The 13,871-nt window shown below is 47.1% G+C and overlaps 1 protein-coding gene across 2 annotated transcripts in view; it reads right to left on the reverse strand.

Annotated features, from left to right (window-relative positions):
* The window catches only part of CHCHD6 (coiled-coil-helix-coiled-coil-helix domain containing 6), a 347,090-nt gene extending 338,655 nt beyond the window's left edge, over nt 1-8,435 (reverse strand). For both annotated transcript variants that reach the window (XM_066247225.1, XM_066247224.1), the window contains exon 1: nt 8,280-8,435. In XM_066247225.1, the coding sequence (XP_066103322.1) occupies nt 8,280-8,366 (87 nt within the window). In that variant the 5' untranslated portion in view covers nt 8,367-8,435. The remainder of the gene's footprint in view (nt 1-8,279) is intronic.
* Nucleotides 8,436-13,871: the final 5,436 nt, after the last annotated feature.

Here is a 13,871-nt window from a genome sequence, read left to right on the forward strand (position 1 = left end):
CCACACCCATCATTTACATATGCCTATGGCAGCTTTCACCCCACAATGGCAGAGCCGAGTAGTAATGATAAACACCTTCGAGTCAGCAGAGGCAAAATATTTACATGGTCATTTACAAATAAATTTTGCCAACCTCTGACTTAGAGCCTTACCTCATAATGATACACAAAGTGAATTCAAAAAGGATTATAGACCTACATATAAAAGCCAAAACTATAAAACTCTTGGAAGAGAACAAAGCAGCAAGTTTCCGTAACTTTAGGTTAGGCAACAATTTGCAAGATATGACACCAAAAGTGCAATTGATTAAAAAATAAATTTTATAAACTTCAAAGACACTGTTAAGAAAATGAAAAGATGTCTGACTGGTGGTGGCAGAGTGGATAAAGTGTTGACCCAGAATGCTGGGGTTGCTGGTTCGAAGCCCCAAGTTTACCAGCTCTGAGCATAGGCTCCTCAGCTTGAGTGGGAGAATTGACCACAGAATCCCAAATCTTGCCAGCTTGAGCCCAAAAGGTTGCTGGTATGAAAAGCCCAAGGTTTCTGGCTTAAACAAGGGAAAATTGATATGGCCAAAGCCCCTACCCCAGTCAAGGCACAGAGCAGAAACAATCAAAGTACAACTAAAATGAAAGCAACTTCAAGTTGATGCTTCTCACCCTCTCTCCCCCTTCCTCTCTCTCTCTCTCTCTCTTAAAAAAAGCCTAACCAGGTGGTGGCGCAGTGGATGGAGCATCGAACTAGGATGCGGAAGGACCCAGGTTCGAGACTCCGAGGTCGCCAGCTTGAACGCGGGCTCATCTGGCTTGAGCAAAGAGCTCACCAGCTTGGACCCAAGGTCGCTGGCTCCAGCAGGGGGTTACTCGGTCTGCTGAAGGCCCACGGTCAAGGCACATATGAGAAAGCAATCAATGAACAACTAAGAAGTTGCAACATGGAACGAGAAACTGATGATTGATGCTTCTCATCTCTCTCCGTTCCTGTCTGTCTGTCCCTGTCTATCTCTGGCTCTGTAAAAAAAAAAAAAAAAAAAAAATGAAAAGACAAGCCACATATTGAGAAAAAATATTTATAAATCTTAATATGGTCAAGAACTGATACCCAACATAAAAAAATCCTATAACTCAATAATAAAAAGACAACCCAATGGACAAAATATGTGAATACACACTTCAGCAAAGAGAATACATAGATAGCAAATACGCACATGAAAAGATTCTCAACATAATTAGTTACTAGAGAAATGCAAAGTCAAACCATAATAAGATACCCTTTCACATCCACCAAAATTGCTATAATTAAAACAACAAACTAGAACAAGTTCTGCTAAGGATACAGAGAAATTGGAACCCTCATATACTGCCGATGGGAATGATGTAAAATGGTACGGTCATTGTAGAAAAGTCTGAGTTTCTTAAAAAGTTAATCTAACAACTCACCAAATTCATACACAGAATATCCCAGCAACTCTACTCTTAGGTATCTATCCAAGAGAAATGAAAACATGTCCACCAAAACACTTGCACACAAATGTCCAAAGCAGTATTGTTCACAATAGTCCAGAACTAGAAACAGTTCAAATGTGCATCATCTGGCGACGGGATAAACAAAGTGCAGTATTGTATACAGCCATACAATGAGATACTTACTATTCAGCAATAAAAAGGAACTACCATTCTGATACATGCTAGAACATCAGTGGACCAACACCAGAAACTTTGTGCTAAGTGAAAGAAAGCAGACATAAAAGATATAGGAGTGCATTTATAAAATGTCCAGGAAAAGTAATTGTGCGGAGACAGAAGTAATAGGGTGACCCAAGGCTGGAAGTGGGGGTGTGGAGTGACTGCATATGGGTACAATGAATCTTTTTAGGTCTTGTGAACTTTCTAAAATCCAACTGTGATAATACTCAACTTTGTAAATTTGCTAAAAAATTATTGAGATGGGTGACTTTTATACATAAAATACATCTCAATAAAGCTGTTTAAAACAAGAAAAAGAAAATCACCATCATCAGATACAATCTTTGCAAAGCTCCACTCCTGATTAGAAACCAGTGTGGCCTCCGGGGGGCCAGGTAAACAGCCCTGTCTGCATTCGGCCGTTACCTGTCTGGCCTCATCCCCCAGCCATTTCCTTCAGTGTGCCCGCGCTGTGGCCGCCAGGCTCGCGAGCTTCGCGGTTGGAACGCGTGGGCTTCCAGCTCTACCACTAACTTGCTGTGACCTTTCGTTACTTCACCTCCCTGAGCCTGTCTCCTCAGTCCTGAGACAGGGATGATAATTCCTCACAAGGTAAGCATGGGGAGCAGCTGAGAGGGTGCCCTTAACACACTCAGCAGAGAGGACGTATGTGCACTTCTGGCTGGCGCTGGCCCCTCTCAGTCACCTCCCCGAGCAGCAAGCACTAGCTGGCCAGCTCACCTCCAACAGGTGGCCCCACTACTCTGTGCACCCTCTATGTTTCCTTCATAGCACTCGCAGCGCTTTTATTCCTTTGCCTGTATTTCTTCCTTTTGGTTTGTCCTCTCTACCTACTGGCCTGAGGTCTTCATGAAGGCAGACACCTTATGCCCTTATGCTCTGTCTGTTTTTTCTCTGCCAGCCCAGGCCCGGAGCCTGGCGAGTGGCGTATTCCCAGGCACCACTTCTCTGAGGTGACGGGTGAATGGGCGCTGAGGGTGCAGTGCTCGGCAGGTGGCTCCTCTGGTCCTGGCACATGTGGGAACCCTTTCTTGTGTCTTACTGCATCCTCCTTGATCCTCCCCTCAGCATGGGCCAGACTCACCTCCCAGGTTTATCATTTAACAAATGACAAAGGTGATGGACCCAGGAGGGTGCAATGAGTCTGGGGACATTCCTGAAGCAGCAGGCTGGGGAAGTGACTAGGGAAGGACTGCCTGGTGGCTGGAAAAGAAAACACTGAAGACAGGGAGGCGTCTGGATGTTGAGGAGCGACCAGTTTCAGGTGAATCCCAGAGATGGCTGCACACAGGGGCAGAGTAAAGGCAAAGCAGACATATGCAGGACACTGTAGCCACGTGTGTGCCTCCTCCTACTGGAGGATGAGGTTAATCATTCCGCTTGAAATGAAATCTGTATTTCATACATGCTTGCTCTGAAAACTGGAACTGAATAGAATTGCAACACTTTGTATTAGGTTTTTTACCTTCCAAGAAAATAGGGCTTGAACTCAATATGTAAATGTATGCAAATAAGTACACACACTTGCAAGGTCCTAACATTTCATTTTAAGAGAACTAAATAGAGTGCTTTCCAGGACCAGGCTCAGATTATTAAACGCAAATGGTCTTCATGAATATTTGACACTCACTGAAGGAGCTGGGGCAGATATTCTTCTTCGGTATCTACCTTCTATTGAATTAACTTTGTTCATCAGTAGTGATCTTTACTACTGATTTTTACTCACCTGCTTAAAGACAAAGTGGACTCCCCAACCCTCAAGTAATTTTGAGAACAAAAAAGTTACTATACCAAAACACTTCATTGCCCTCACCTCCTTTTATCTGATCACCAGGAACGTAAGTAGAAGGGAGAGAGAGGGGGAGAGAGAGAGGGAGGGAGAGGGAAGGAGAAGGAGAGGTAGGGAGAGGGAGGGAGAGGGAGGGAGAGGGAGGGGGAGGGAGGGAGAGAGAGAGGGAGGGAGAGGGAGTGAGAGGGAGGGAGAGGGAGGGAGAGGGAGGGAGAGGGAGGGAGAGAGAGAGGGAGGGAGAGGGAGGGAGAGGGAGGGAGAGGGAGAGGGAGAGGGAGAGGAAGGAAGGGAGAGGGAGGGAGAAGGAGGGAGAGGGAGAGGGAGGGAGAGGGAGAAGGAAGGAGAGGGAGGGAGAGGGAGGGAGAGGAAGGAAGGGAGAGGGAGGAAAAGGGAGGGAGAGGGAGAGGGAGAGGGAGGGGGAGGGAGGAGGAAGGAGAGGGAGGGAGAGGAAGGAAGGAAGAGGGAGGGAGAGGCAGGGAGAGGGAGGAGGAAGGAGAGAGAGGTAGAAAGGGGGAGAGAGGACAAGAGGGAGGGAGGAAGGGGCTGCCATTGTATGGAGCCATGCACCCCACAGTGTGCCTCAGGACAAGTCACTTATTCTCTCTAATGAGTTTGTCCAGCAGTCAACCAGTCACCAAAGCTCCCTCTCATTTGAACAACCTCTGGGAGAACTGAGAACTAAGTGAGTCACCAGCAACCTATCAGGACAGGTGAAGGCTTTGTCACAGAATTTTCTTGTGGTTTTTCATATCAGTGGCGGGGAGGGAGCTGGAGTAGTGAGAAAAGGCTGCTTTTTGCACCCAAAACATTTTTTGTATTTAAGTCCTAGAAGATACTCAGGTAACATCTTCGATAAATTCCTTAATGTGTCTAAGCCTGATTCTCCATCTTTAAAGAGAATTTTTACTTTGCAGAATTGTTAAAAAAAAGGCCCTGGCCGGTTGGCTCAGCGGTAGAGCGTCGGCCTGGCATGCGGGGGACCCGGGTTCGATTCCCGGTCAGGGCACACAGGAGAAGCGCCCATCTGCTTCTCCACCCCCCCCTCCTTCCTCTCTGTCTCTCTCTTCCCCTCCTGCAGCCAAGGCTCCATTGGAGCAAGGATGGCCCGGGCGCTGGGGATGGCTCCTTGGCCTCTGCCCCAGGCGCTAGAGTGGCTCTGGTCACGGCAGAGCATCGCCCCCTGGTGGGCAGAGCTTCGTCCCTGGTGGGCGTGCCGTGTGGATCCCGGTCAGGCGCATGCGGGAGTCTGTCTGACTGTCTCTCCCCATTTCCAGCTTCAGAGAAATACAAAAAAAAAAAAAAAAAAAAAAAAAAGAATTGTTAAAAACACACACACACACACAAAGAACTAGAAATAAAATGTGCCTGTCTAATATAATACTCAAAATAGATTATGTTCCTCCATTATCCTAAAGGGACTCCCCTGAACCTCAGAGGACTCCCAGTAATCTAATTTTCCAACATTCCCCCAAATTGGATACCAAATCACAAAGGTGGGAGAACACCCAAACTAAGCCAAGGGTATAGTTCTAAATTTCAGTTCAGGCTCCTGCCTCTCAACCTCCCAACACCCGCCATCTCCTCCTCATTTTGTCTTTGCCACAAGTCAGGTCAAGATTAGATGGCACCTAACAGGCACCAGATGTGCTAAGTATCATGCCGGGAAACAGTGGAGGCCCCCACTCTACCACTAAAAACACTGTACGTTCTCTAACCCCTTCAGCACACATTCATCTTATAGGCAGCACCTGGAATTAACACTCACACGCTTTTTTTTTAAATGTGGTGATTGAGACTCAAATGATGTTGTTCACCCAATATCACACAGCTAATGAGCATCCGCCCAGAAGTTGGGCCTCTTGATGTCTTTTTCTGATCCACCTCCCTTATTAAACTAATTCAACCACACCCAGCTCTGTGCATTCCATTTAAATTTTGATCTCTGTTTTACTGGGTTTGTTCGTTTAATCACTCGGCATTTACAAAGCACTCACTATCTGCCAGACACAAGTGTGGAAGGAAATACAGTATTCAGTGAACGGGCCCAAGTTGTCTCCTTTCAACCCAGCTCTACCGCTTGTCACCAAGGGCAGTGGTCCCCAAACCCCGGGCCACGGACCGGTACCGGTCCGTGGGCCATTTGGTACCAGTCCGCAGAGAAAGAATAAATAACTTACATGATTTCTGTTTTATTTCTATTTAAGTCTGAATGATGTTTTATTTTTAAAAATTGACCAGATCCCCTCTGTTACATCCGTCTAAGACTCACTCTTTTTTTTTTTTTTTTTTTTTTTTTTTCTTTTTTTTTTGTATTTTTCTGAAGCTGGAAATGGGGAGAGACAGTCAGACAGACTCCTGCATGCGCCCAACCGGGATTCACCCCGGCACGCCCACCAGGGGGTGATGCTCTGCCTCTCCGGGGCGTCACTCTGCCACGACCAGAGCCACTCTAGCACCTGGGGCAGAGGCCAAGGAGCCATCCCCAGCGCCCGGGCCATCCTTGCTCCAATGGAGCCTTGGCTGCGGGAGGGGAAGAGAGAGACAGAGAGAAAGGAGAGGGGGAGGGGTGGAGAAACAGATGGGTGCTTCTCCTGTGTGCCCTGGCTGGGAATCGAACCCGGGACCCCTTGCACGCCAGGCCGACGCTCTACCACTGAGCCAACCGGCCAGGGCCAAAGACTCACTCTTGACGCTTGTCTCGGTCACGTGATAGATTTATCCGTCCCACCCTGTGAAAGGCCAGTCTGTGAAAGTATTTTCTGACATTAAACCAGTCCGTGGCCCAAAAAAGGTTGGGGACCACTGACCTAGGTGACCCTGGATAAGTTCATCTCTCAGGGCCTCAGTTGTCTTTAGACAAACAGAATTCTACATCTCTCACTGGGCTGTTAGAAATGAAAGGATACCTATAAAGGGTATCCGATGCCCCCACTTAACATTCAAATATGAGCTGCTTTTATTTCTAGGTTCTGAGAGTAAAGGTCTAAAATCAGAGAGGAGCCTTAGCCTCAAGGAGCTTACACTGTACTGGGAAACATATCAAACAAGTAAGTCATTAATAGAAATTTCAAGTAACAATGAGCATTATGAAAAAAATAGATGTGTGACAAGGTGGGTGGAAAGGTACTTTAGATTAAGTGGTCAGGGGATCAGGGCTGCAAAGGAAGTGTTAACCTGGACTGTGATGTAGCCAGTGGGACTTCTCAGGAGAGCAAGCACTGAAACACATTAAAGACAAGGGACTGAAACAGACCGACCTGCCTCACCTTGGCAAGGGATGATGATGATCTGAAGGACAATGAAAGCATCTGATAAGATGGCAAGGTGGCCTGACCTGTGGTGGCGCAGTGGATAAAGCATCGACCTGGAAATGCTGAGGTCACCGGTTCGAAAACCTTGGGCTTGCCTGGTCAAGGCACATATGGGAGTTGATGCTTCCAGCTCCTCCCCCCTTCTCTCTGTCTCTCTCTATCCCTCTCTCTCTCCTCCTTAAAAAAATGAATAAATAAAAAATAAATAAGATGGCAAGGTGGTTGGCAACAGGGCCATCTGGAAGCTACAGTTACAGCATCCAGAAGAGTCTGACTTTTGCATACAGCCCTACAGAGCTAAGTAAGGTAGGACAAGTGGAAGTTGAACTACTAGGCAAACATTACCCAGCAATTCATACAAGAACCCTTGGTATTGATGGAACCAACCAGAAAGTGGCTTCTGAAAAAAAAAGGAGGAAAGGACAAACTCTGACAAAGACTTCAGCATCAACTGAATTATGGTTGCTATACGACTGTACTCAATTATAACTGATTTGTGGGGAAACAATGAAAACAAAGGATTAATTCCAAAATCAAAATCTAGATTTAGAATCTTAAAAGCTCCCGTTTTCTCAGCAAGACAGATTGGATTGGAGTTTTACATTGTTTCAAATGAAATTAGAATGTTTTTATTATCCTATATTGTTGCTTATGAAATTCAATCAGTAAAACATTTAGGTGTTTGCCAATACAATCATTATTACAACAGAATTAGAGGATATATAATTTTAGTAACATATGCACTGGTTTTTACTAGCTAAAAGGGGGGAAAAACTGGGGAGGAGAAAACAGTAAATGCAGAGGTCCTGTGCTTGCAGCAAGCTGACATCTGCTGGGACGAGGTCCTGAGGCTAGTGAATGAATTGGGGGGCGAGGGGGATTGGTGAGGGAACTGGCATGCGATTTGGACAGAGAGGTCAGCAATATAGCTTTGTAAAACAAGGTTGTGTCATTCCTTTTCACCTTAAATGCTTTAGGCATTCATTAAAACCCTTGCTTAGAGTGTTTAGGGGGAAGGTTTACGATGTGACAGGGCTGAGAAGCCCAGAGCCTCTAGTTAGGAAGGGGGCTGTTGTGTGGTCCAGGACTGGAAGCATCTCCTGTTTACTAACAAGACGCACGCAGTGGCTACGTGGTGGCACCAGCTGAGGTCTGTAACAGTTAGGCCCCCGGGGCTGAGTACGGCCTCGCCACCCCTCTCGCTCTCCACTCATCCTCCCCCGATGCCAGGGGAGTGGGAGCCCTCGCCCTGCACGGGGCACCCCGGGCATTTCCTGAGCCTCACCTTTCTCAGTGGGAGGAGGAAGAGATGCTCTCCTCCGCGGAGTAGGCGTGCTCCGCTATCTAGGGGTGCCACCCGCTACACGCCCGCACCTCCCCGAAGGCTGGCCCGTCCTCCGCACCCTCAGGCGCCCTCACGCCCGCCCTGCCCCGGCCGCGCTCGCTCGTCGCACCCGCCGGCGGCCCGCTCACCCGGACACCCTGTAGCACCCGGACCCGCTCCTCCTCGTCCTTTCCTAAGGACACCCTGCGACCCTCGCTGCTCTCGGTGCCCCCCATAGCAAGAGGCGTGCAGGCAGGCGGGCACGCGACTCAACTCCGGAGCAACCAGGCAGACGCCAAACTGTCGCTTCCGGGACTCGGCCTGCCGTGGCACAAGCCAACAAAACCACATTTTATTGGGCGCTGTCGGAGGCTCAGCCAATCATGTGACATAAAGCCTGCGAGCTATTGTGGGGATTGTAGTCCTGTGGTCCCCACCAGCGGTTCTGTAACCAGGGAGCTCCGGGAGGCGTGGTCCCCCAGTCGTGGGAAACGCGTTGAAAGTGAAGCAGAGGTTCCTACGCTCAGAGGATCTCCGAGGCAGGCTAAGAAGCAGCGGAGGGATAGACAGTGCTTGATTTGGTAAGGTCATCCTTAAAGCAGAGCCGAGGGGGATGTTCTGAGTCCAGGAGACCACCGAGGGAGCTAAGCCGAGCATGTGAAGGTGAACTTGATATGGTTCTTGGCTTGGTTCACTCTGCAAACTGATGTTGAAGGGTGAGTAAGCCTTGACATAGCCACGGGGAATACGACTAACAAGACAGTCGTGTCCTGCATTCCTACTGTTTAGATATAATGAAGGAAACAAATGAAAAGACAAGCAAGCACGTAAATTCGCTAAACACTGTGACACATAACCATGAAAGAAATGAATAGGAGGGGCCTCCTTTAATTTGAGAGGCCAGGGCAACCTCTTGAAGAAGGAGCATTTGAATTGAGACCTAAGGTCTAAGAGGAGTTAACCGAGAGAAGCTGTGGAAAGAACTTTGCTGAGGACCAACCAGTGTAAAGGCCCTGAATTAGGAGAGATCTCATCACATTCAAGAAAGAAAGAGGGTCTAGCTACATGAATGGAAAGTGAGAAGCAAGCTGGGGAGACCCAGAGGCAAGGAGGTCAAACCATTTGGGATCTTATAGTAGAAGGTCAGAGTTTTATTCTTAGGAGGGCAGTGAATGATGCTAAGCATACAGGGGTCCCCAAACTTTTTACACAGGGGGGGCCAGTTCACTGTCCCTCAGACCATTGGAGGGCTGCCACATACAGTGCTCCTCTCACTGACCACCAATGAAAGAGGTGCCCCTTCCGGAAGTGCGGCGGGGGGGGGGGGGGCGGACAAATGGCCTCAGGGGGCCGCAGTTTGGGGACGCCTGATAGGAGATATTATCCAAAAAGCATACATACCATGTATTGTGTGCAGTTTGCTTCTCACACAGGATCCTATGTGTGAAAGAGGAACACGAATGATTGCTATTCACAACCACAGCAGCCATGAATGAAGCACACTCTTATTCGTCTGCTTGCTGAATGGCTTTGATTTGCTAAAATGGGCCTGGAGTTGAATTTGGAGCCTGGACCTGGGGAAGTGCTCTGACACGAGAAGAGCTTGGGTGAAGGAGCCAGTGAACATTCCAGATGGATGTGGGGTAGCCAAAGGATGCTTACGAACAAGGACGTGTGCTAGTTTTATTCAAAATACTTTGATTTGCAAATCTCCCTTCATCCCTTGTGTCTTCCATGTCTTCCCTATAAACGGAGCCTGAGTAGGGAATTCTGGGGCAAGTAGTTTATTGGGGGAGTACCTCAAGAAAAAGGAAGTGAGGATACAGGAAAGTTAAGTAAAGATGTGGTCAAAGCTGGAGACTGACTTCAGCTTGGTGCCACAAGGTTCTCTGGAGCACAAATAATGGCCAGAAATAATCTCACTGGCAAGGGGACCGGCCTATCTCCCCCATATCAGTCATCAGCAGCCCAGGACAATTCCCCAGTGAAGAGGGCATCTGTTGCCAACACCCACAGGAGCTAGGGAATGGCCTCACCAGCCAGTAAAAAATCTGGGTGGGGCATTTTCAGCACCCACTATATAGTCCCCATATTTTTCAAGGCATCCTGAACACTCAGACAGCTCTATGATTGTGAAGAGGGGTTGTAAAACTTGAAGGAAGAGATAGATTTCACTTCTGGCCAGATGACAAAATAATTAACACACAAATAATTCAGCAAAACAAGAGTCAGAGCCGCAAGTGACCATGAGACAGCATGGCCTTCCCCTCCCACACCATCTGCAAAATCCTGGGAGAGAATTGGAATTCCACAAGACTGAGTGGGGGTTACACTGACAGAAGCATAGCTAAACCTCTGATGACCCAATAAGTTCTGTATCCCTGTTTGACAGAAAAAAAAAACCTGAGTTGCAAACAGGTGAAGATAAAGTGGCATAAACACAAAGTAGGACTTAAAAGCAGTGGCATAAAGAAGGATGGGAGGGGAATTTTTTTTATTATTCAATGAGAGGAAGGGAGGCAGAGAGACAGTCCCTCACATGTGCCCCTACAGGGATCCACCCAGCAAGCCCACTAGGGGGTGATGCTCTGCCCATCTGGGGCACTGCTCCATTGCTTAGCACCCTAGCTCTTCTTAGAGCCTGAGGCAGAGGCCATTCTCAGTGTGCAGGGTGAACTTGCTCCAATAGAGCTATGGCTGCAGGAAGAGAGAGAGAGAGAAAAAAAAAAGAAGTGAGAGGGGAAGGGGTGAAGAAATAGATGGTCGCTTCTCCTGTGTGCCCTGACCTGGAATCAAACCAAGGACATCCACACACCAGGCCGACAATCTACCACTGAGCCAACTGGCCAGGGATGGGAATTTTATTTTTGGACATTCTCTGTGGCAGGATCTATGAGACATGCACACATGCTTTTCATGCCATCAATCCATAACCAATTAATTTAGTCCTGAAAACCATCCTGAGAGTTATTACCCCATTTTACAGCCCAGGAAACAGAGGCTGTAGGGAGATAAAGGGTGACAGGCCCACTAGTTGCTGGCCAGTAACCATTTACTCCTTTCTTACAACAGAATCCTAATTTCCTTTGGTGCAGCAGTATGCGTGGTTTAAAAATTTTCTTCTTAAACTTCCACTGGCCAAACTTGGGACAATTTGAACATTATAACATTTTGACAATGTAAGATTATAACATTTACTTTTTTTCATGCAATGGTCAATGTGGATAAGGAGAAAGAGAGAAAATGGAAAAATTGGGGAAACTCTTTTTTACAAAAGAATACCAGCAAATCAATGTGAGATTTAATATTTTCCGATTTGCAACCTTCAGTGAGTTAACTGAATCAGGCAAAAATCATCATTAGATACTAAAGCCATTATGTGAAATGTGATTAGGGAACAGAATATTCACCTAACCTCCAAGTCTCACCACAGATTACTTAATGATAACAAAGGGAAAACTAGACTTCAGTGAAGAGACCTGGAAGTCACTACCTTAACCCAGGGGTCCCCAAACTACGGCCTCTGGGCCGCATGTGGCCCCCTGAGGCCATTTATCCAGCCCCCATTGCACTTCCAGAAGGGGCACCTCTTTCATTGGTGGTCAGTGAGAGGAGCATAGTTCCCATTGAAATACTGGTCAGTTTGTTGATTTAAATTTACTTGTTCTTTATTTTAAATATTGTATTTGTTCCTGTTTTGGTTTTTTACTTTAAAATAAGATATGTGCAGAGTGCATAGGGATTTGTTCATAGTTTTTTTTATAGTCCGGCCCTCCAACGGTCTGAGGGACAGTGAACTGGCCCCCTGTGTAAAAAGTTTGGGGACACCCTGGCCGGTTGGCTCAGTGGTAGAGCATCGGCCTGGCGTGCAGAAGTCCCGGGTTCGATTCCCGGCCAGGGCACACAGGAGAAGCGCCCATCTGCTTCTCCACCCCTCCCCTCTCCTTCCTCTCTGTCTCTCTCTTCCCCTCCCGCAGCGAGGCTCCATTGGAGCAAAGATGGCCCGGGCGCTGGGGATGGCTCTTTGGCCTCTGCCTCAGGCGCTAGAGTGGCTCTGGTCACAGCAGAGCGACCCCCGGGAGGGGCAGAGCATCGCCTCCTGGTGGGCAGAGCGTTGCCCCCTGGTGGGCGTGCGGGGTGGATCCCGGTCGGGTGCATGCGGGAGTCTGTCTGACTGTCTCTCCCCGTTTCCAGCTTCAGGAAAAAAAAAAAAAGTATGGGGACCCCTGACTTAACCAAATGGTCAAATTTAACATCACAAACAGTAGGACACCTGTCATGATGTTGCTCCTTATGTAATACAATAAGGAACACACACATCTCCTGTGGATTATTCTAAAAAATGTGAGAATTGAATCTCATCATGAGGAAACAGACAAATCCAGAATGTAAAACATGCCGCCAAACAACTGCCCAGGACTCTTCCAAAGGTCCTTATCGTGAAAAACAAAACAAATAAAAGGTAGTTTATAAAAGATAAAAGAAGCTTAACAATGAAATGCAACAGCGAATTTTATTAGGTACTGGATTAAAATGACAACAGCAATAACAAAGCTATAAAAAGGTACTTGGGACAATGGGGAAAGTTTTATATACAGAATAGTGGCCTAGATGTTATTGAGCAAACATTAATATTCTTGTTCTTGGGAGATGCATGCCGACCTATTTAGTCATGGAGTGTCATAAGTGTCTGCAACTTGCACTCAAATGGTGCAGAAAAAATTGCCAATGATAGACGGATCTAGGTGAAATGTATACTGGAGTCCATTTTATTATTATTTTTTCTACTGTTTCTGTGGTTTTGAAAACTTTCAGAACAAGGAGGAGAGAAACAAAATTCTGCACTTGGGGAAAAAAACTATTTCCCTCACCAGACTTCCTTGTCCCTTGCAGCTGGAAGTAACCTTGTGATCTAGCTCTGGCCGAGGAGGCTCTTGAGCAGTGGTACCTGCAGAACAGCCTAAAGCTAAAGAGACCAGTGAGGTGTGGCAGTGTGAAGAGGGCACAAGCCTCAGCTCTCCTTCTTTCGAGACTTTTGCCCCTGGGCAAGTTAGTGAATATCTTGGTATCTCAGTTTTCTGAAAGATACAAGAATGGTGCTGACATTACATGAAGTGCTTGCCCAGAATGGGGCACGTAGTGAATTTATTCAGGGATAGCTACTAGTATTGAAATATTTTGTTTTTGTAAATAACACTTCAGTAACCAGTATAGAAGGTGGGTTAAAGAGTGAATTGTGTGAGGTAGGGTCTCTTAAACTGGGTTCTCTTTTTTTTTTTTTTTAAGTGAGAGAAGGGAAAATAGAGAGACAGACTCTATCTGTCTGTCCCGACCACATGCGTCCCGACCAGGATCCACCCCACAACCACCATCTGAGGCTGATGCTCGAATCAACAAAGCTATCCTCAAGGCCTGGGCTGATGCTTGAACCAGTCAAGCCACTGGCTGCAGGAGGGGAAGAGCGAGAGAAGGGGGAAAGGACGGAGGAAAGAAGCAGATGGTCGCTTCTCATGTGTGCCCTGAGCAGGGATTGAACCCCAGACATCTGTGGACGGGTTCTCTATCCACTGAGCCAACCAGCCAGGGCCTAAATTGAGTTCTCTATAAGCAGACAAGAAGAAAAGGGCTGGTAAAGTAAAAAAAATAAAATAAATTCCTTTATCCATGTTAAAAGCCAAAAGGAAGCTTTCCCAGAAGATCAAGAAAAAGACAAGAATGTCTGCTTTGGCCACTTCTATTCA

This window comes from Saccopteryx bilineata, chromosome 11 (assembly GCF_036850765.1).
Source record: "Saccopteryx bilineata isolate mSacBil1 chromosome 11, mSacBil1_pri_phased_curated, whole genome shotgun sequence".
Classification (NCBI taxonomy): Eukaryota; Metazoa; Chordata; class Mammalia; order Chiroptera; family Emballonuridae; genus Saccopteryx; species Saccopteryx bilineata.